Source organism: Gopherus flavomarginatus, chromosome 2 (genome assembly GCF_025201925.1).
Source record: "Gopherus flavomarginatus isolate rGopFla2 chromosome 2, rGopFla2.mat.asm, whole genome shotgun sequence".
Lineage (NCBI taxonomy): Eukaryota > Metazoa > Chordata > Testudines > Testudinidae > Gopherus > Gopherus flavomarginatus.
This window is the reverse complement of record NC_066618.1, coordinates 275,084,015-275,104,904: the sequence shown is the minus strand read 5'-3', so window position 1 is coordinate 275,104,904 and position 20,890 is coordinate 275,084,015. Positions and strand designations below refer to the sequence as shown.

General features: G+C 44.1%; 1 protein-coding gene across 3 annotated transcripts in view; it reads left to right on the top strand.

The window, feature by feature from the left end:
- The first annotated feature begins 1,220 nt into the window (after positions 1 to 1,220).
- The window catches only part of RAD21 (RAD21 cohesin complex component), a 32,830-nt gene continuing 13,160 nt past the window's right edge, over positions 1,221 to 20,890 (top strand). Inside the window, exons 1-4 of one of the 3 annotated variants that reach the window (XM_050940934.1) lie at positions 1,221 to 1,400; positions 3,002 to 3,084; positions 11,735 to 11,905; positions 19,623 to 19,752. In XM_050940934.1, coding sequence (XP_050796891.1) covers positions 11,762 to 11,905; positions 19,623 to 19,752 — 274 coding nt within the window. In that variant the 5' untranslated portion in view covers positions 1,221 to 1,400; positions 3,002 to 3,084; positions 11,735 to 11,761. Of the gene's footprint in view, positions 1,401 to 3,001; positions 3,085 to 5,307; positions 5,524 to 11,734; positions 11,906 to 19,622; positions 19,753 to 20,890 lie in introns of those variants that run through there. The other 2 variants (XM_050940933.1, XM_050940935.1) reach the window with 2 other exon arrangements.

Below are 20,890 nucleotides of genomic sequence, written 5' to 3'. Positions count from 1 at the left end.
TGGTCTTTTGTATACTTTTACCCCATAGTAGCCTATAGTATAGGGTAAAAGTACACAAAAGTACATAGCATTTCTCAAACGGTTGGTCTTGACCCAAAAGGGGGTTACATGCCTATTGTAGGGGGGTTGCAGTAGTCCCATTCCTTACTTCCACACTGCCTTCAGAACTGAGTGGCCTGAGAGCAGAGCTACTGGCTGGGCACACAGCGCTGAAGGCAGAAGTAAGGGTAGCAAGACGGTGCTCTCCCTTCAGTTGCCTTGCAAAACTCCCCTTTGGGTTGGGACCCCCAGTCTGAGAAATGCTGACTTAAGTGCTTTACATGTGCATATTTTGCTGTTTTTAAATACATATTCCTGCTTTGTTACAACACTGAAATTTAAGATTTAAATATCTGAAACCATGAAATTCAAGATTTTAAAAATGCTTTGACTGTGACATTTACCAAAAGTGGACCATGGATTTGGTAGGGCCATAATAATAGAAATGGATGGCAGTTCCCCTGTGGGGGCAGGGGGAGAGGTGGAGAGAGCAAGGAGAGGGTAAGTGGACTGTCCATCTGAGAAAGTAGGGAGAGGCATGTATTTGTGTGTGCAGTAAAGACTGACTCTTCAGGTTGAAATTATCAGGTGTGCAGAGGAGGGGTGTACAAAAAGTCAAGAGACTAAAAACATGATTTGATGGGGGGCTTTTTAATCTCATGATTTTGCCGCCAATCTCACTGGGGGGTTATCATCTGACTCAGGTTGTTTATCCCCACCCCTGATCCCTGCATGCTGTGTTGGGGTTGACAGTATTTCATAAGCCTGATGCCAGGGGCTGTAACTATACAGCTTCCCAGCCAGAGACCTGCAGCCATGTACCCCAGCAACTGCGCTAGCCACTCCTGCCCTAAAGGGGGCGCTACCACCCCCCTCTTCCTTTCCGGGCAAGCCGCTTCAGCCACACCGGCTCAGCGCCCACACGCAGTTCCTCTTCCTTGGCTCGTTCTCCACGCTCCGGGCCGTAGCCCCGCCCCGCTTTCCTTGGGCCTTGTGAGTTTCAGCGGTTACGCATGCGCCTTTTCACCACCTTTCGACGCTCCGCCCTTTCCTTCGTTCTGCTACCGGAGGGCAGGAGCTGAGGCGCATGCGCATTTGGTATCTTGAACTCCCAGAGCCCTGATCGTCATAGTGGCTGCAGTTCCGCGCATGCGTGTTTGGTTCCTGTGTCGGGAGGGGGGCATTTTAACAGTAAACATCCTGCCGATTTGAACGGCGGGTTTGGGCGGCAGGAAGGGCTGCGGCCGCCATCTTGTTTGTTTGAGTGGCTCGGATCGGGGAGGAGGCGGAGCGGTGTAGTTACCGAGCCCGGCCCCGCCAGCCGCTGCATTGGCCTCCCCTGCCGCCACGCAAGACTCGGGGTAAGGAGCCGGCCTCGCTGCGGCCGCCCCGGCGGAGCAGGCAGCGCGTCCCGCGGCGGGATATGCAGCCGTCCGAAGGGCGGGGGCGGCCGGGCTCAGCGCTGCGCTTCCTCTGGGACGCGGAGAGGCCTAGTCCTCGCCGCCCCATGTTGCGGCTGGGCAGCCCCGGCCCGCTGCTCCCGGGGACCCTCCAGCCGAGTCCGGGAGGCGGAGAGACGGGGGGTGGGTCGCGGGGCTCTACTGTGTCTCCGGGGGCCGCTTCCCCAGAGGCGCGCGGCGTGCTGCGGCCCGTGCCTGCGGGAGCCGGGAGGGCTGCTCTCTAGTCCACTGGAGCTCGCCCCGCTGCGGAGCCGAGACGGGTGAGGCCCGTGAGGGAGCCCCGGGCAGGCAGTGCGGAGCAGTTCGACGTGAGCCAGCGGGGGAGGGGGCTGCTGCTACAACAAAACTTCCCCGTAAGCGAAGGTGACGTGCCCCAAAGTCCCCGCTTCCTAGCCCCTCGGTGCGGCCCTGAGCTGCTGGAGGTGAGGGGCTGCTGCCGGCATTGGATCCGTGTCCAGTCCGGGGCACCGGACAAGTGATTGGGGCGGGGTGAGGGTGGAGGGTTCATTGCGTGTCTGGATGCCGTGCGCTTTTAAATGTGAAGCGATCAGAGACACTCAGTAAAAATATTTGATTCCCTTTGTGCGGGTCAGCTAATTTATATTCTTGTGGACCATTATGTGGGACACTATTTCCCGAGCCTTTTGCTGAAACTGTGTAATCTCTGGGATTGGGTTTATGCGGGGTTGTTTGACGTGTGAGAAGTGAAGGTTTAGAAGGAGGGACCTGAAAGGGAAAAGTTTGAGAACCCACTTACACTAAAAAATATATGTTTGGGGGTTCAGATCAGCCCTATATTAGTAGAGATGGATAATTTAGGGCTTTTCTACTAGCAATAATTCATGCAATAGCTAGTGATTAGTTTAAGTGGTGCATCAAAGGTATATCCGTGTTACATTTGCTAGATTTTTAGAGTTAAAAGAAGTTTTGGGGACAATAGGATTGCCAGTATTGCTCTCTACATGCTTATAATATTTGTAGCTCTGTACTGTAATCTAATCCTGTCTTCATGGTTTCATCTGGTCTGCAGAAGTCAAGAAGGCTCTCTCTCACACACAGGCTCCTGATGTACAATTGTATTCTGGAGGTGGTGCGGGGTTGGGTTCACCTTCCTCTGAAGCATCCCGCCACACCTAGAGATGGGATACCAGTTGGGGTGGACTGGTGCTCGGAAGTGGTACAGAGAATCTTGCTTACAGGCTTATGGTCTAGCTGATCACTAGGTTTGGTGTTTGGAAGGAATTTTCCCCGAGATCAGATTGGCAGGGACCATGGGATTTTTTTTCACTTTCCTCTACAGATGAGAGGAAGCATGGATTGTGTGCTAGGATGTATCTCAGCTAAGTGATTCTCTGCCATCACAGAGATTTTGGGATCCCTGCTGTTCTCAACTCATGGTGTGCAACAGTTTGGCCTCCTGAGGACTAAAATCTTTTTTAACTGAAGTCATTGGACTCAACATAGGGGTATATGGGTGAAACTTAATGATTTTTGATGTGCAGGAGGTCAGAATCTGTGATATTGTGATTCCTTTTGGCTTTTCTGAAACCTGTCCTAGAATCACCCTGCCTGCCAAAGTTCAGCTGTAAGTCACATTTTCCTTTAAAAATTTTTTTTTTGGTTGCTGTATCTTATTTAAATTAATTTACCTTGTTTGTTGAATGTGAACACTTTGGACAAGAATATTGCAAAATTTCAACAGTAGTTTCTTTGGTCAAGATTCATCAAACACACATGCTCTTTTTCACAAATGTGAGTAGTTTTCTTGACCTGTGTTTGTAGGATCGGGACCTTAGTTTACTTTCTAAAGACTCATTGTAAGCATGTGGCATGCTGTGAATTTGTGAACAGTAATTAAAACAAAATGAACCCAGTATATTGACAATCAGAGAAAGTGGGTATGGTGGGAAAATTGGCAGATGTGTTATTTAAGTTAGTCAAGTATAGAGAAGATTGTGAGGAACTTTAGGGACCTAACAAAAGTGGATAAATGGACAGATACTGTGGACTAAGTTCAGTGTTGGTAAAAGCAAAGTAATGTCCATTGACAGAGAAAATTTGAACTAGCCTGGCCATTAACTTAACTCTGGAAAGAGGCCTGGGCCTCATTGTGGGAGTGGAGACCTACTCAATGTGCAGCTGTGGTGAAAAAAGCAAAGAAGACATTAAGATGCACAAGTAACAGGTTGGAGAATAATATTAAAACTATGCTATTATGTAAATCAATTGAATACCCTCATCTGGAATTTTATGTGCAGGTCACCTGACTCAGAAAAGGCTATAGCAAAATTAAAGGGGCTGAGGGAAGGGCAGCAAGAACATGGTGTATGAAAAAACTGTAGTATGAGAAGTGACTGAAAAGATTGGGATTTTTTACCTTAAGGCACAAATAAGATGTAACATGATAAAAAGTATATAAAATAATGATATAGAGAAGGTAGATCAGGAACTTTGGCTCTCCCTTTCTCTTAACTAAGAACAAAGGAACACGATGGCAGATTCAAACTGATAAAAGGAATTTTTCGTGCAATGTATAATTAAAATGTGGAAGAGCCCAAGATATTAGCTAGATTCAAAGAGCTGTAGCACACTTATATGGCTAGCAAGTATTTCCAGAATTACAATAGTTTAATGCAAATACATTTTAGAAGGGATATAAAACCTAATGCTTTAGGTTTAACCTAGTCTCTTATGACTGGGAATTAGGATGAGACTTTCTGGGGGGCAGATTACCCCACATCAGCCCATTCTGAGGTTTCTTGCACCTTCCTCAGACACATCTGGTGCTGGCCATTGTCCAAGACAGGATGCTGGGGTAGATGGACTGTGGGTCTAATTCACTATGGCAATTCCAACGTTCTTTTTTTCAGTTTTTCTTTATATACATGGTGTTGTCAAATGTACAGACATAGTATAGTCAGTTTTCCTGTGATTGTTTTGGGCTTTCCACACAACATAGGCACACACTTTAAACAAAATAGGAGTGCTTGATTGTCAAAACACAGATAGGCAAGAGGGCTCAAGGATGACTGTGGCATTTGAAATAATTTTAAGTTGATTAGACCAGTTTGGTGTCCCTTTGTAAAAGGACATCTTTTGACAGGTCCAAAATTTGATCACAGTAGAAAGTTTCCCAATCTGAGGTAAGTGGGGCTGCCCGTGAGGTGCCCAATAGGGTTGCTGGGCAGAAGACTAGATTACTGTGTAGAACAGTGGTTCTCAACTAGGGATTGGGAGCCATGAATGGGTTTCAGGGGGCTGCCAAGCATGGCCAGCGTTAGACTTGCTAGGACCCAGAGCAGAAAAGCCAAAGTCCTACCATGCAGGACTGCAGCCTGGTGCCCCAAGCATCCCCACCTGGGGCTAAAGCTAAAGTCTGAACAACTTAGCTTCACAGTGCCCCTGTGCCATGGGCCCCTGGGCAGTTGTCCTGCTTGCTACCCCCTAACGTCAGCCCTAGCTTTTATATGCAGAAAAACGGTTGTGGCACAGCTGGACGGTGGAGTCTTTATAGCGGGGGGATGACTCAGAAAGAAAAAGGTTGAGAACCCCTGGTGTAGAGGAAAGTTGTAGGATCCCAGATCTGATCTATTGCTTCTCTAGTTAAAATGCCAGGTGGCTACTTGAAAGTAATTAATTACCCTTCCTGCATCTGCTGTGAGCCCTAATATTGTTGGCTGCAGGAGCAACTCACATGCACAGGTGTATAGTCAGGGAGTACCATGCCAAGCCAAGCTTCTCTTTGCACATCTAGCAGTTAGTTCAGCATTGGGTTGTATCAAATGTCCTATTGCTCTCCCCACCACCATCTGCCTGCACTTTTCTGGAGAGAAGAGTCAGACCAAAAAAAAAAAAAAGTAAAGGAGAGAAAACAAAGAAACAAGGAAAAGAAAATATACTGAAAAGAGAGAGGACAGAAGCATGAGAAAAAGGCAGCAACCGTTGCTGCCATGCTGCGAAGGATCATGCGTGGTGCCTGTGCACTAGTGCACCCCAGATGGGGATTCCAAGACAAAAAAAGTCGGTGAGCACTTCAGTAGTAATTTCACTGGAAATGTATTTTTAAAATTTGTACAAGCTGCATGTCAATGTATTCTCATTGCAGTATTGGGATAGTGCATTAGAACTTAGAAGTGATGCTGACTTGTGTATTAGTTCAAGCAGACTGCATTGCATAAAGTAGACATTGCAAATAGAAATTAATATTTTAATGTAAGATGTTGTAACTTATAAATGCGTTTGTTAAATTATTTTTAGTCTGGTAACATCACTCTTTAAATTTTTTCCTCTATTTATATGTATAACTTTCTGTGGCAGCACGTCCATAATATATGGAGGAAAACTTCTAATCTCTGCCAGAAGCAGTTTACTTCTACTTTATTTCCTCTTTTCAAGATTTTCAGTACACCTCTACTCCGATATAACGCAGTCCTCAGGAAACAAAATTCCCTACCGTGTTACAAGTGAAACCTTGTTATATCAGGGTAACAGCGGCAGGGCTTCAGCAGTGATTTAGAGAGCCCGGGGCCCTTTTAAATCTCCACCCGGAGCCCTGCTGATGCAGCTCCGGAGTGGCGGCGGCAGGGCTCCAGCGGTGATTTAAAGGGCCGAGGCTTCCCGCAGCAACCAGCGTCCCAGGCCCTTTAAAGCGCCACCCAAGCCCTGCTGCCTGAGTCCCGGGGCTACCGTGCTATATGCGAGCCCGTGTTATATAGGGTCGTGTTATATCGGGGGTAGAGGTGTACTTGAAACAAGTAACTCTCATTCTTCTCTAACGTTGCCCTTGAGTTTCAGGCTTTCCATAACCCTTGCATAGATTTAGCAATTCTCTGTGGTAGTCCTGTGAAACATGAGCATGCTGACCATTTACCATTTGTGCTTCCTATCCTCATCTTCCCCACAACAAAAGTGTAGTAGGTTCCCAGCCCTGTTTGTTGTATTAATGACCTGTGTTTGTGTGAAAGATTAAACCTTTCCTTATCACATTGGGGATCACTTCTTCCTCTCTCCCTTCTTTTCTCCCCCCCACCCCCCAAAATGCCCTTGTATATTCCCAGAATAGAAGAAGTAAACAATTTGTTCTCACAAGGAACTAACTTTGTTACCCCTTAGCATTTAGTGCTTGTGTGTTCCTGGCACCATTGGAAAGTTACTTCCTCTTGCTCATGCTCCAAAACGTCTGTTGGTCTATAAGGTGCTACAGGATTTTTTGCTGCTTTTACAGATCCAGACTAACACGGCTACCCCTCTGATACTTACTTCCTCTTGTAGCTCTAATGTGGGGAACATGCAGACCAAGTGCAGCAATATTGCTGAAAGATAGTAGTGGCAATATATCCATGCTAGCAGCTGCTATCTCTGCTGTCAGGGAACTGGAATGAATACAGTTGCTTCTGTGTCTTATTGGTCCACATAATGCTTTTCATGATTAATGGGAAGCCTTCATTATATTTTCAGGTTTGAATCAAGTGTGTCTGATCTTTCCCTGAAGTTCAAGCTATATATTTTGAACTGATTGTGAACATGTCAAATCTCATAATTATGCCAATCCACAAAAAATCAAAGAACAGTTTTTACAACTGGAGTTGGAAAGTTGTGACAGAGATATAATACTGATGTCTTTAACTCCTCACTCCTTCTCCATTCTCTTATGCCTAATGTTTTTGAGAAATTTGTACAACAAACCCACCTCATAGATTTGTGAAATATTTTTTTAAACCCATTGCACTGAGAAATACAGTTTGTGATTTATAGTGTCCGCTTTTATTTGATGATCTGGGTAATTCCCATAAAATTGCTCCTTTGGCAGGTCTTTTGGAGGATCCTCTGCATCTCCCCTCTCTCCCCCCAGCTTTCAGTGAGGCTGCAACAGATTTCTGTCCTTTGGTTCCTTTCTCTTCTCCCTCTTCACATTAACTATGGGTAATCTCATTTGCAGATACAAATTCAGCTACACTAACTTCTCGCTTAACGTTGTAGTTATGTTCCTGAAAAATGCGACTTCAGGTGAAATGATGTTAAGTGAATCCAATTTCCCCATAAGAATTAATGTAAATGGTGGGGAGGGGCGGGGCGGTAGGTTCCAGGGGAATTTTTTTCACCAGACAAAAGACTAATATATACACACACACACACACACACACAGAGAGAGTATAAGTTTTAAACAAACAATTTAATACTGTTCACAGCTATGATGATTGTGAAGCTGGATTGAGATGATGAAGTCAGAGGGTGGGCTATTTCCCAGGGAATGCCTTACTGGTAGATGATGAACTAGCTTTTGACTGAATCCTCAAAGGTTAACCCACTGTTGTTAATGTAGCCTCACACTCTACAAGGCAGCAGAATGGAGAGAGGGGAGACAGCATGGCAGACAGACACACGCACACCCTGAGTGAGAAAAATGTGCATTGCCCCTGTAAGTAGGCTGACCCCCTTTAAGTATACTGCCTTGTTAATTAATCAGCAAATTGAGACAGCAGCTGTTCCCAGGAAGCTCCTTTGGTCCTGACCCCGTCCTGTTGTTCTCTCCTTCCTCCCTCTCCCATGGAGATGGGGTAAGTGGGGTACACCCTGATATTAGCTCTCCTCTCTCTCCGCCTGCACAGCAAGCAGGAGGCTCCCGGGAGCAGCTCCTAGGCAGAGGGCAGGAGCAGCACATGGCAATGTGGGGAGGGACAGCTGAACTGCTGGCAATTGATAGCCTGCTGGGCGGCTGCCACACATGGAACTTATGGGAGCGGGGAGCTGATGCGGGGCTGCCAGTTCACCCTGGTTCCAAGCCCCCACTAGCTAGCTCCAACGGGCTGCTCTTCCTGCAAGCAGTGGACAATGCAGGTGGCTGCCAAACAAGGTTATTAGGGAGCATTGCACAACTTTAAACAGGCATGTTCTCTAATTGACAAAACAGTGTTAACCAGGATAACTTTAAGTGAGGAGTTACTGTACCACAACTATTTCTGGTGACTCTCAAATCTTCCTCTACCCCAGACCTATCTTTCTAGCCAAACAACAAGCTCAACATGGCTGAAAGTGAGCTCTTCACCTTCCCCTCACCTGCCTTTTCTATCATTGAGAACAGTACCACCATCTTTCCTGTCACTGAGGCCTGTAACCTGGCTGCCTGCTTCAACTCAGTCCTCTATGAGATCTTACATTCAGGCTCTGTCTAATTCTTGCCAATTCTTTTTGCATACGATCTCTAAGATTTGGCCTTTCCTTTCATCCACACTGCTAAAACTCTCATCCAAGCTCTCATCATCTCATTTCCCAATTAGTGCAACATTCTTTTCTCTAGCCTTGACAAATGCAAATTTTCCCCACTCATATCCATTCCGATTGCTTCTGCAAAAGTCGTTCTCATAGCACATTGATTGATTACATCACCCCCTCTCTCTCTGAATCCCTCACAGGCTCTCCCTTCTCTTATCACATCAAACATAAGCTACTTGCCTTCACATTCAAGGCCCTTTGAGTCCTGTCCCCACCCTAGCTATAATCTTTCATTCACTCTTGAGGGTTGAGTCCTGCCTCGGAACAGCTTGTAATGCTAACCTCCATCACCCACTTCTTAATCTTCAAAGGAGTGCTTTTTTTAATGTAGCCCCTCATGCTTTGGAGGAGCTCCCTATAAACATCTGTAAAACGTAACTCATTATACTACTTTAAAAACTTTTCCCATGAACCTACAAAAAAATTAGCAATGGTTAGGCTGCCAGTGTGCTGAGACGCTACCTGTAATGCTGACCTATATTGTCACGTTGTTTCCTTGTACTCCCCCATTTATCTGCCTGTATCCATCTGTCTCTTGTCTTATACTTGTGCTGTAAGGTCTTTGGGGCACGAACTGCTTTGGTGGTTTGTTTGTTTGTTTTTTTGTTCTGTTTGTACAGTGTCTAGCACAGTGGGTTCCCAGTTCGTGACTGGAACTTGTTAGTACTATGGTAATACTATAGGGCTAATAAAACACATATTCAGATAAATATAAACCAAATTACATGAGTGGGCATGCTGAGAGCTGGTTGCAGAATATTGCACAACTGTGGAGTAACTGAAAGAATGTAAGGGTATGTCTCCACTGCAGTTAAACACCTGTGGATGTTGTCGGGCTGTTTAATTGCAGTGTAGACTTCTGGACTCAGGCTGGAGCCTGGGCTCGAGGACCTTGCGTGGTGGGAGGGTCCCAGAGCTTGGGATGCAGCCTTAGCCAGGAAGTCTACACTGCAATGAAACAGTCCTGCAGCTTGAGCCCAGTGAACCTGATTCACCTGGCACAGGCCAGCTGCAGTTTATTTGCAGTTTAGACATTGCACTTCTGTAAACCTTTGGGACCACAGGTTTAAACCTGTCCTGGAAAAACAGGAAGCTTGCATTCTGTATGCTACTCTGCATCTTGGAAACTTTCCAGCAAGAGACAATTGTCAGTTTTGCTAGAAATTGATGCTCCTCTGCTTGATGCATCAAATTAAACTGCTCTGCTTTTAGTGTCACATGTTGTGCCTGCTAGAGAAGTGTACTATATAGGAGCTTTAAAGGCATAGGTTTGATCCTCCATTGTAAGTACAGTGAGAGCGAGAGAAGGATAGAAGAGGCAAGACAGATGGTGCTTGGACTTGCCAGGTGCCGAATCCATCCACTGAGGATGATGATGTGCTCCCCTTACTTACTCATTTCCAATTAGCTTCCTGTTAAGGGTGTCGGTCTTCTGCTTCCCTAATACACACACTTATTGGTAAGAATGCAATTTTTGTCGGAGGTCATGGATTCCATGACTTTAGCGGACCTCCATGACTACTTTGGCTACAGCTCCCACCACAGCAGCGGGTCAGTAGCAGCTGTCTGTGCCTGCTGCAGTAGCAGCAACCAGGGCTGTCAGGCAGCCCCCAGCAGGGCTCAGACTGTTAGTCTCGAATATTTTTGGTAAAAGTCACAGACAGGCTGTGGGCTTCTATGGATTTTTGTTTATTGCCTGTGACCTGTTCATGACTTTTACTAAAAATACCTGTGACAAAATCTTAACTCGAATGAAACTAATAATTAAGGTTTCCTCATAAGCTTGTGATGAGACTGTAGTCTTATGTCTATCTCATATTATGGTGATCAGTCCCTTATAAATGCAGTATATTTTCCCTTCTCAAAGCTGCTAGGAGTGGGCTCTTGCACCACCAGCAGCAAGACAAAAGAACAAAAGGAAAACAATGCTACACTCAGAGGGAAAGGGCTGTAGATAATAAGAGTCCTTTAGAAAGGTTGGAATAAACCAGTGGTTCTCAAACTTTTTTTTACTGGTGACTCCTTTCACATAGCAAGCCTCTGAGTGCCCCTCCCCCCCCCGCAAATTAAAAACACTTGTTTATTTAACACCATTATAAATGCTGGAGGCAAAGTGGGGTTTGGGGTGGAGACTGACACCTCGCAACCCCCCCATGTAATAACTTTGCAAACCCCGCCCCCCCCGAGGAGTCCCGAACCCCAGTTTGAGAACCCCTGGAATAAACATATGGAAGGCTTGTAGAATGAGTAGAGATCTTAACTTTTTTTGTTTTGTAATGAAAAGATACAGGAACTGTTTGAGGATGATCATTTTTTGTGTGATAAAATTTGGGTCAGTAGTATTCCATATGTGCTGGGGTCTGAATAGCTGGCACTTTATTAGGCTATGTAGAAGATTGTGATGAATGAAGATGGAAGCATGAATAAAGATTTTTACAATGGAGGAGTCCTAGGGACTAGCATCGGGAAATGAGCTCTTGGAAGAATCATAGACAGGTCTAATAAGAGACCACAGTTCATGGTCAAGGATGATGATAAACTTAGACCATTGCTCTCAGATGTTTGTGCAGGTATACTTAATCCTGCCTCAGTGTTGAGAGATGGACTTAAATGTCTTTTGAGGTCCCCCCTTCCAGCCCCACATTTCTGTAGGTGTAACTTTTTTCTAGTTTACCTGCTCAAGTTTCCAGTGCAGTAAACGTCTACACTTATATAGCCACTAATGGGGGGAAAAAACAAGCAAAACTCTCTTAATCTTGAATAAAATCCTTTCAGATTTCAAGGTATATGGGGCATTTTCTGTTCTACTTGAAAATTTCTGTCCTTTTTCTTGTACAAAACCATTCTAGAATCTTGCTGGTTGAAAAGAAAACGTTGATATGCCACTTGGAGGCTATATATACATATTGTGAGATTTTTTGCAGTAACCCAATTCAATATAAAAATTATATTTTTCTTTACAGGTTTATACCTTATAGGCGGCTGGGACAATGTTCTACGCTCATTTTGTCCTGAGCAAGCGTGGGCCGCTGGCCAAAATCTGGCTAGCGGCCCATTGGGATAAGAAGCTAACCAAAGCACATGTGTTCGAGTGTAATCTAGAGAGCAGTGTGGAGAGTATCATCTCACCTAAGGTACCTATTTTACAGTCATCTTGATGTTAATGTTGCTGGTTCAGCAGAGAGAAAATACGACAGCACATGATCAGTATACAAGAAGTACCTAATATACTGATACTTCTAACCTGAAAAATTCTAAAATGTTAACTCTTTTAATGAAAAGTGCTCACAATTGTTTTACATGAAGTATGAAGAAATCCATGAATACCTGTATTCTAAGAAATAATCTGAGCTTTTCACTCAATTCTTATTTTATAGTTTTGCAAGAAGTGGCCAGGTTTCAAATTTGGTCCTTTGGTTAATAGGTTTTATGCAGAGTATCTTTATTTGAATTTTCTTGACGTACCATATGTATACATAGACATTTTTTTATGGTGGGAGAGGGAAAGGGGAAAAAAACATCTTGTACCTGTCAGCAAGTAGCTTTCAAAAGACTTGCAATAATATTTGAATATGCTTTACATTGAGAGCTGTTGAAATTAAGAGTGATTATTTAAATACTCTTTCTTGTCCTTTATGTTCAAAGGGTTGAAAAATGTAGTCAATAGCAAGTAATGTTATTGGGGAAAACTGTTCTCAGCTACCCAGGCTAGGCCTTAAGTTGCCTTTGGTGCTTTGCTTGGTATTAACTACAGCCAACAGAGCAACTGTGAAAAGTGCTGAAGGATATGACCTCACAGTTAAGAGGGAGAGAATGGAACACTTTCTTCTTACCAGATACCTAGTAATCAGAAGGAAGATTTTTCAGGTCGTACGTGTTCATGGATGTTTTTCTTTTTTAACTCACCTCTAAAAATGGACTAGTTATGTGCACGTAAGTCAAATATAAACTATTTTACTTGACAGCAGACATTTGGATGCCTTAGAGAAAAGCTTTTTTATTTTTTTAAAAAGCCTAAAGCTTGTTTCCTAGTATCCGTAAACACTTTCTTCATCTAAACAGATGTTCTGGCTGTCAATTCAGTGCAGCTAATATGATCTTTACAAGAGTTATAAATGTACACAAATATAATAGCTGAATCCTCTAATAATTAGAGCACTGTAGATATGCATGGTGCTTTACAGAACAGGCTGATTCCCTGCCTACAAGAGTTTGTAATTGAAGGGTATGTTTACACTGGCAGAGTTACATTGCCGCTCAGAGAGCACTTAAGGGAAACCACTGTCGTGTGTTCACGCTGTCAGCTACCTGTACAATAGCATGTTCACACTTGCAGCGCTATTTGGAGCTGTGCACTCTGGGCAGCTATCCCACAGAGCATCTCTTCCTCTTCTGCTGCTAAGAATTGTGGGAAGGCGGAGGGGGTTGCGGGACATCCTGGGTCCAGTTCCAGTGCCTCGTGATGCATTGCTTCGCATTCCAGCAAGTCTTGTGCTTCTGTCTGCCTTTGGCACCATCTTTCAACGGTTTGTGTACTGTGCACTCTGCCTCTTCGGTCTTCAGGAATGGATCCTGTACTGCTGACCAATATGCTGCTCATTCTCACTAGCGCATCACAAGTGGCAGTGGATTTATTCATTAAATTACAAAGGCAAGAGGAGTTTGACGTTGATCTCGCCAAGCATAGTAGCTACGACATGAGATTGCTTGTGGCATTCACGGAGGTGCCGACTACAGTGGAACGCTGCTTTTGGGCTTGGGAAACAAGCACTGAGTGGTGGGATCACATCGTCATGCACATCTGGGATAACGAGCAGTGGCTACAGAACTTTCGGATGAGGAAAGCCACATTCATGGGACAGTGTGATGAGCTGTCTCCAGCCCTGCGGCACAAGGACACAAGAATGAGAGCTGCCCTGTCTTTGGAGAAGCGCATGGCGATTGCACTATGGAAGCTGGCTACTCCAGACTGCTACCGATCAGTCACTAATCAGTTTGGAGTGGGAAAGTTGACAGTTAGAGTCGTGTTGATGGTGCAGGGCCATTAATCGCATCCTGTTCCAAAAGACCACATTGCCCAGAGACATGCGTGACATTGTGGATGGCTTTGCACAGATGGGCTTCCCTAAATGTCGAGGGGCGATAGATGGCCCGCATGTTCCAATTCTGACACCAGACCACTTACCCACCGAGTACATTAATTGGAAGGGGTATTTTTCTATGGTTCTCGAGGCGCTTGTGAATCACCGTGGATGTTTCACAGACATTAACACAGGCTGGTCTGGAAAGGTGCAGGAGACACACATCTTTCGGAACACTGGTCTGTTCTGTAAGCTGCAAGCAGGGACTTTCTTCCCAGACCAGAAGATCACTGTAAGGGAAGTCAAAATGCCCATTGTGATCCTGGGAGACCCTGCCTACCCCTTAATGCTGTGGCTTGCAAAGCCATACACGAGGAACCTTGACAGCAGCAAGGAACAGTTCAGTAACAGGCTGAGCAAGTGCAGAATGACTGGTGAGTGTGCTTTTGGCCATTTAAAGGCCCACTGGCACTGTCTATATGGGAGGCTGGACGTGGCTGATGACAATATTCCTATGCTTATAACCGTGGTTTGTACGCTCCATAATATTTGTGAAGGGAAGGATGAAAGCTTCACTCAGGGCTGAACCACTGAGGCTCAGAGCCTGAAGCCTGAATTTGAACAGCCAGAGACCAGGGATGTTAGAGGGGCGCAGTGCAGGGCCATAAGGATCAGGGATGCCTTGAGGCAGCAATTTGAACAGGGTAGATTTGATTTAAATCACTAGTCAGGAAGACTCAATTTAATCCTGGTTTTCTACATAAAAGTGCATTCTTGTTGGTTGTTATAACCTTAATACATATTCTTCACAACTCAGAGATCAATGTATGTTTCATTTTTAGAGGGTACACACTATACATTTTTAAGTGATTTATTTTGAAAACTTTTCATATTAGTTTTACAGCTATATTAGAAAATGAATGGTTGGTTATTTCATTTACCAAAGGTAATTGAAGCAGATATTTATAAAGTCATTGGGAGGTGAACTATCTCCAGTTCAAAAGGTTAATTATTAATATTTGAAGGATTTTCTTCCCGTGCTGTATTAGGAGGAGAACATCACCAGACAGACATTTAAACTGTGTTTTATTTAACTAAAACGACGACACTACATATTCTGGATTTTTTTCTTCAACAGCAAACACATAATATTTAAAAAAAAAAAAAAATGAGCATATATTCCTCGCTTCTCACGTTTACCTTCAGACTTCTTCTCCTTGTCCAGATCTGTTCTGCCCCCCACAATCTTCTATTCGTGGAACTTTTTGAAACTTTTTGCACTTTTAGAGAAAAGTAAGGGATTGACTCTGTGTACACAAATTTGCAGAGGGACAATAGCATTGAGGCCTATTGTTTCTCACCTTTGTTTCTGTCTGTCACATTTTGACTGTTAACAAGCATGTTACCTCTGGGGAGACAAATCCACAGTTTGAGAACTGCAAAACTAAGCATCTCTGATGATATCTTCTAGACTGAGCACTGAGTCTCATTCGGTAGATAGAAAGATTAACCTAAATAATCTGTACACAAGCCCCTGGAACCTCATAAAATTGGGTCCCTAATCCATGAACCATTGGAACTCATTTACAAAACTTTTCTTAAACATTACATGACTGTATTGTCTTATACTATAGAATTAGAATTTATGATCCCTTTTCCATGATGAGACATTATAGCTCAAAGATATATCTTAATTAAAACTCTTTAGATCAGATTTTTTTGATAAAATGTTTTTTGATGGGAAAACCTATTTAAATTTTAAATCCAATTTTATTTATTTATTTTTTAAAAAAATCATTGATTTTTATCCACCCTGAATTTGAAACTGAAAGCCACTAATATTTGTTGCTATGTTCAAGAGTGCAATGCTTGTAGTGCTAGAAGGTGATTGTGATTGGTGCAGACGATGCACTGTGAAGGTTTAAGAAAATTGCCTGTTGCTTTGCAGGGCTCTGTTTGCTTTCAATTAACGGAATAAAGATTGCTTTGAAACCAAAACAATTATTTTATTAAACTGGAGGAGAGAGGCAAACAAAAAAACACATCAGCACTGGGAGGGGGTCAGGGAGGGTCCCAAGAGGAGGCAGAGTCCCAGGACGGTCAAAGATGTGTATGTCCAGGTATCATATGCAACCTTGTCCTTTGGAGTACAGTGCAGTGCGTACTGTACTTCAGCAAGGCTACACTGCAGAGGGACGGATGTTGAGTGCAGTGGGTACTGGAGTCCGCAGGGCTGGACTGTGATGGGGCAGGAGTGGAATGCAGTGTGTGCAGACTGGAGCCAGGAGGTTGGTAAGAGTGTGGTGGTGGTGTCTGAGGGGGAGCATGGTAAAGAGTTTTGCGACAGCCGCTTCAGGGGAGAGTGAGTGCAAAGTTGTTTGGTTTGCAGTGCTAGTAGCGTCTGGAGCATGTCCACTTGGCGCTCGATAATGTTTAAGAGCAGCTCCGAGGCTTCGTTTTGGCGCACCGCAGAGTACATCATGCAGAAAGTCCTCTTTAGTTTTTCGTGGCCGTTTTCCAATTCTGCGAAGCTGTTCAGCTGGTGATAACAAAGAGATGAGCACAGGAGCCCAGCCTCTCATCTGTGAAGCCAAAATGCAACGTTTTACAGCGGCAGTATTGTTTGCAACACAGAGACCACTGATTCAGTGATTTAAAACACAGCCGCTGTTCACATACCTGTCACTAACTGGCTGAACCCAGGCAAGCACACATGAGCCACAAGACCTCCAAAGTGACGAGTAACCACAGGGGCAGGGGAAATCAGTGTTCCAGGCCCTACTGTACACTGGGCACCTGTCTCTTGGGGAGAGCCAGCACTATGGGGGGTGGAGGGGAGGCTTATAATCATTACTGTCCCCGCATTTTCCACAGACTTTGTTCATTATGGAAGTTACCTCGCTGCTGAGGGTGAGCAGGGAATCAAGGGACGGTCTTCTCCAAAACTGCGGATTCTGCCCTGCCCTTATGCAGCTTGCCTGTGTGCAGCAATGGTCCCTAGTGACAGCAGAGTGCAGTGATGGCAGCGTGATGCAGGAAAGTTACTCTTAATGGGGCAAGAAACAAAGCAGCTCTGCCAAAGAACCTGCGGCAGCGGATTGCCCAGTATGTCCATGAGCGTTATGTCCATGAGCGTTTCATGGAGGTCTGAGGCAGATTCCTGTGAAGTGAGGGAGTGAATAAACACTCTTCCGCCGCTCAGACTAGGCATGTAGTGGTATACACATCATACAGACACAAGCCTACTTTCTGCAACTCTCATGCCCCCAACGATTTGCTTCAATGATTCCTAAAATCAAAGCCACTTACCAGGGTCTCCTCTCCTGTTTGCACTTTGCCAAGCTCCGATCGATGTGACTGGCTTGCCACCTCTGGGGTAGAGAAGAGCTCCTGGCTGCATGCATCTCTGACCCCCGAATTGTCCTCTGCCTCTGGGTCCCTCTCTACGTCCTCGTCCAAGATTTCCTCCTGGCTCAGTCCACTCTCTACTGGCACGCGAGTCTCCGAAGTATCCACAGTGGCCTTCGCAGTGGAGGTGGGGTCACCACCTAGTGTCATGTCCAGCTCTTTGTAGAATCAGGAGCTTGTGGGCACAGCACTGGAGTGGCGGTTTCCCTCCCTTGCCTTGTGGTAGGCGTTCCGCAGCTCCTTCACTTTGACCATGCACTGTAGTGTGTCCAGGTCATGGCCCCTTTCTGTCATGCATTGTGAAATCTGTCCATAGGTGGTATAATTCCTACGGCTGGAGCACAGCAGGAGCTGGACAGCTTCCTCTCCCCAAATGCTGATGAGGTCCAGCAGCTCGGTATTGCTCCAAGCAGGAGATTGTCCGATCCGTGGAGCAGGCATGGTCACCTGGAAAGATATGCTGAGACCACTGCACACATCACCGAGCAAACAGAAAGGGGACTTTCAAAATTCCGAAGGAATTTAAGGGTGGGGCTCAGAGTTCGGCACTTTTGGCAGGGCAGAAGAGTTCAAACCGATGACCAGAGAGGTGAGAACAGGCATTGTGGGACCGCCCAGAGACTAGTTGCAGTGCTGTCATCGACCAGGTGTCTACACTGGCACAGAGGCGCTGTAGCCTCGGCGCAGAAAGCTGTATACCTCTCGTCGGGGTGGCTTTTCACTAAGTGGTTTGGCAGTGTGTGCACCTCGGGAGTTACACCGCAGAAAGCTGATTTACTGCGCAGAAACTTGCCAGTGTAGACAAAGCCTTAGTTAAGACAAGAACCTCATTAGACAACCCAGAGAGGAGTCAGAGAAAGGAGGATGAGAACGAAGGCAATGGAAATGCTCACTCACGGGGTTATGCATTTGCCTTGAGGCTTGCAAGGATTTTTGTAAGACTTTCAGAGCTAGGCATTCTTAAAATCTGTTTTTTTTTTTTTTTTTTTTTTTTTTGAGGGGGGAGTTGTGTGTTTTTATCTGGTTTCTGGAGGCTTAGAAGAGTTTTTATTATTGTGTGTAATGAAAAGCTTGGGTATCTGTAGTAATTCAGTTAAATTGAGGTTAGAAGTTTTAGGACTTAATCTTCCTGGGAAATCTTATTCCACTTATCCGTCAACACAGTTCTTAAACTTCTTCAGATTATGAGCCACTGAAGATATTCTTTCCTGGCCACATCTTTTGATTAATCACACACCTTCCCTACAGCAAATACGATACTTGGTTACATAGAAAAATAACACTGAAACCATTTTAGAGACTTGGTGACAAGAGGAACACAAATTTGTTTTAATGTGATGGGTACAGCTGCTTCTTCGTGCCCTACCCAAAATTTTTAACTGCGCTGTCTTATTTCCTGTTTTGGTGTGAAACTCTAGATTTACTATTAGAAAATCTTTCCTCATTGCCTGCAGTCACTTAACCTTATTTCTGGTTCAATATGCAGTTTAGTTCTGTTCTTTGTTTTGTATTATCATAGAGCCTGGGGCCCCTGTAGTGGACCAGGAGGACCTCATTGTCCATCTATTAAATCTTGGTGATGTCCACAAATTTGAGCAGGATTGAAGGTTAACCAAAGAAACACAGGCATGAAGGAGCTATACAGGATGCAGTGAGATGGATTTGGTTTTGTGTGCTGCTTGCTAATTTATTCCAAAGTGACATGTTTCAGTTTTAATTAATAAAGTTAAGTTTGAATGTTTAGGAAATAAAGCATTTACTGTAATCGCTAGGCATGCGACTCAATGAATACCCCTTTGTTTGCAAACGTAACAGGCCTTCTCTTCATTTCCCCTAAGCAAAAATAACAAACTAAACCTGCATGCCACTTTATACTAATAGTGTGTGGTAATCAAAATATTGGGCTTAAAGCTAGGAATTCCCTGAATTCTCATCCTGGCTCTGATGCTGTCTCCCTCCATGGGGTTGGACAGTTTCCCCATGTATAGCATTGGAATACTTAGCTGCATCACTCTGTAGGAACTGATTGTAAAGCTTTTTGAACGCATACGCTATATTAAGTATTACTTTTGTAGATATTTCTTGAAATAGTACAAAGTACAATTAACAAATGGCTGTTCAGATTTAGTTGAAAGGATGGGGTTTGCAAACTACTTCATGTTGCTTAATATTGTCTCTGGCAGTATAAAGTTACTTTGAGATGTTTTACTGTTTATCCTAAAATTGATGTAAAAGGAGTATATCATAAGAAAAACTTAATGCAAGCCAGTCTTGCTAGAGGTTTTTTTCTTCTGTGAAAGTACTGTTTGTTTTTTTATAAACAAGATATACCTGTTGTTGCAATCAGTAAATATATTTTTAGGTGAAGATGGCACTTCGAACCTCAGGACATCTCTTATTGGGAGTTGTTAGAATCTACCACAGGAAAGCTAAATACCTTCTTGCAGACTGTAATGAAGCCTTCATTAAGATCAAGATGGCTTTTCGTCCAGGTACTTGTCATGTATCTTAAACACTTTTTTCCCCACAAGTTACATTACAATATGTAGTGAGACTTAATAAGCACGCGTACCATTTTATATTCCTGTTGCTCCTATTAAAATAAGAGAAGTTTGTGTTCCTCTGCATAGGGAAGTAACATCTTTCAGTTGACTGGCTGAAATTCTGCTTCTTCCCCTAGCACTGCTTCAGTTGAGTGTTCTGGACTAAGGTTTCAGCACTCTTGTCAATAAGACCTATTCAGCAGGTGATATGGGGATGTGCTGCTTGTTAAATAGCTGCACATGCAATTTGGAAGCACTGAGGGGAATTTGGAACCAGTGGAGTATCAAGAGGCCATGCAGGCAGGAGGTGAAAAAGGGAAATATAGAAGCAAGCTGTTCAAAGAGATGCTATCTTATAATTCTATTCCTTGTGCCTAAACATTTTTGGTCTGCAATTGTAAAAGTAATACCTAAGCTGCAGTCACTGCAGGGAATGTTTTTTCAGTATGTGTATTTTATGTTACAGTATTTGATGTCTACTCGGTATGACTGTTTTCCTTAGGATAGTCAGTTTCTCCTATTGTGCGGATGTTTCACACAGCAACAAAGAAAAATAATTTAAGTAGGAGAATGTGATCGTAAAAGCAGAAGAATTGGCAGGGAGGCTTGGAAGTGGGGAAGGAGGGAACAAATGTTAATACCTGAAACTATTTTTAACCCAACTTTAAGTTGAGTAGCTTAGTTGATTATCTTTGATTTTAGTGTGGGAATTTATTAAAATTTTTTGCCAATTTGAAATTGTTTGGAAGGGACTTCAGTGGAAGCTTCTGGGTGCTCGGTACTTCTGAGTGCCTAAATGTGGCCTTGGGGACTTAACTTTAGGAATCCAGTTGTTTTTTTTAATAGTGGCATATTTTTGAAAACTGGCACAAAACAGCTTTAAAAAAATGTTGAGACTTGAAGTATGTAGCATTTTTATTTAGTTTTTTTGGATCTCCCTTTCTGATCCAGAGTCTCAAGTATATGGCCATGGTTTTCAGTGACATTTCACTGCCTGCTTTATTGCATTTAACCTTCATCTGTAACAAAAACATTTGGAGTGGGATTTTTCAGAATCGTTGAGTATTGGCTTGGTGTTTTCCCACTG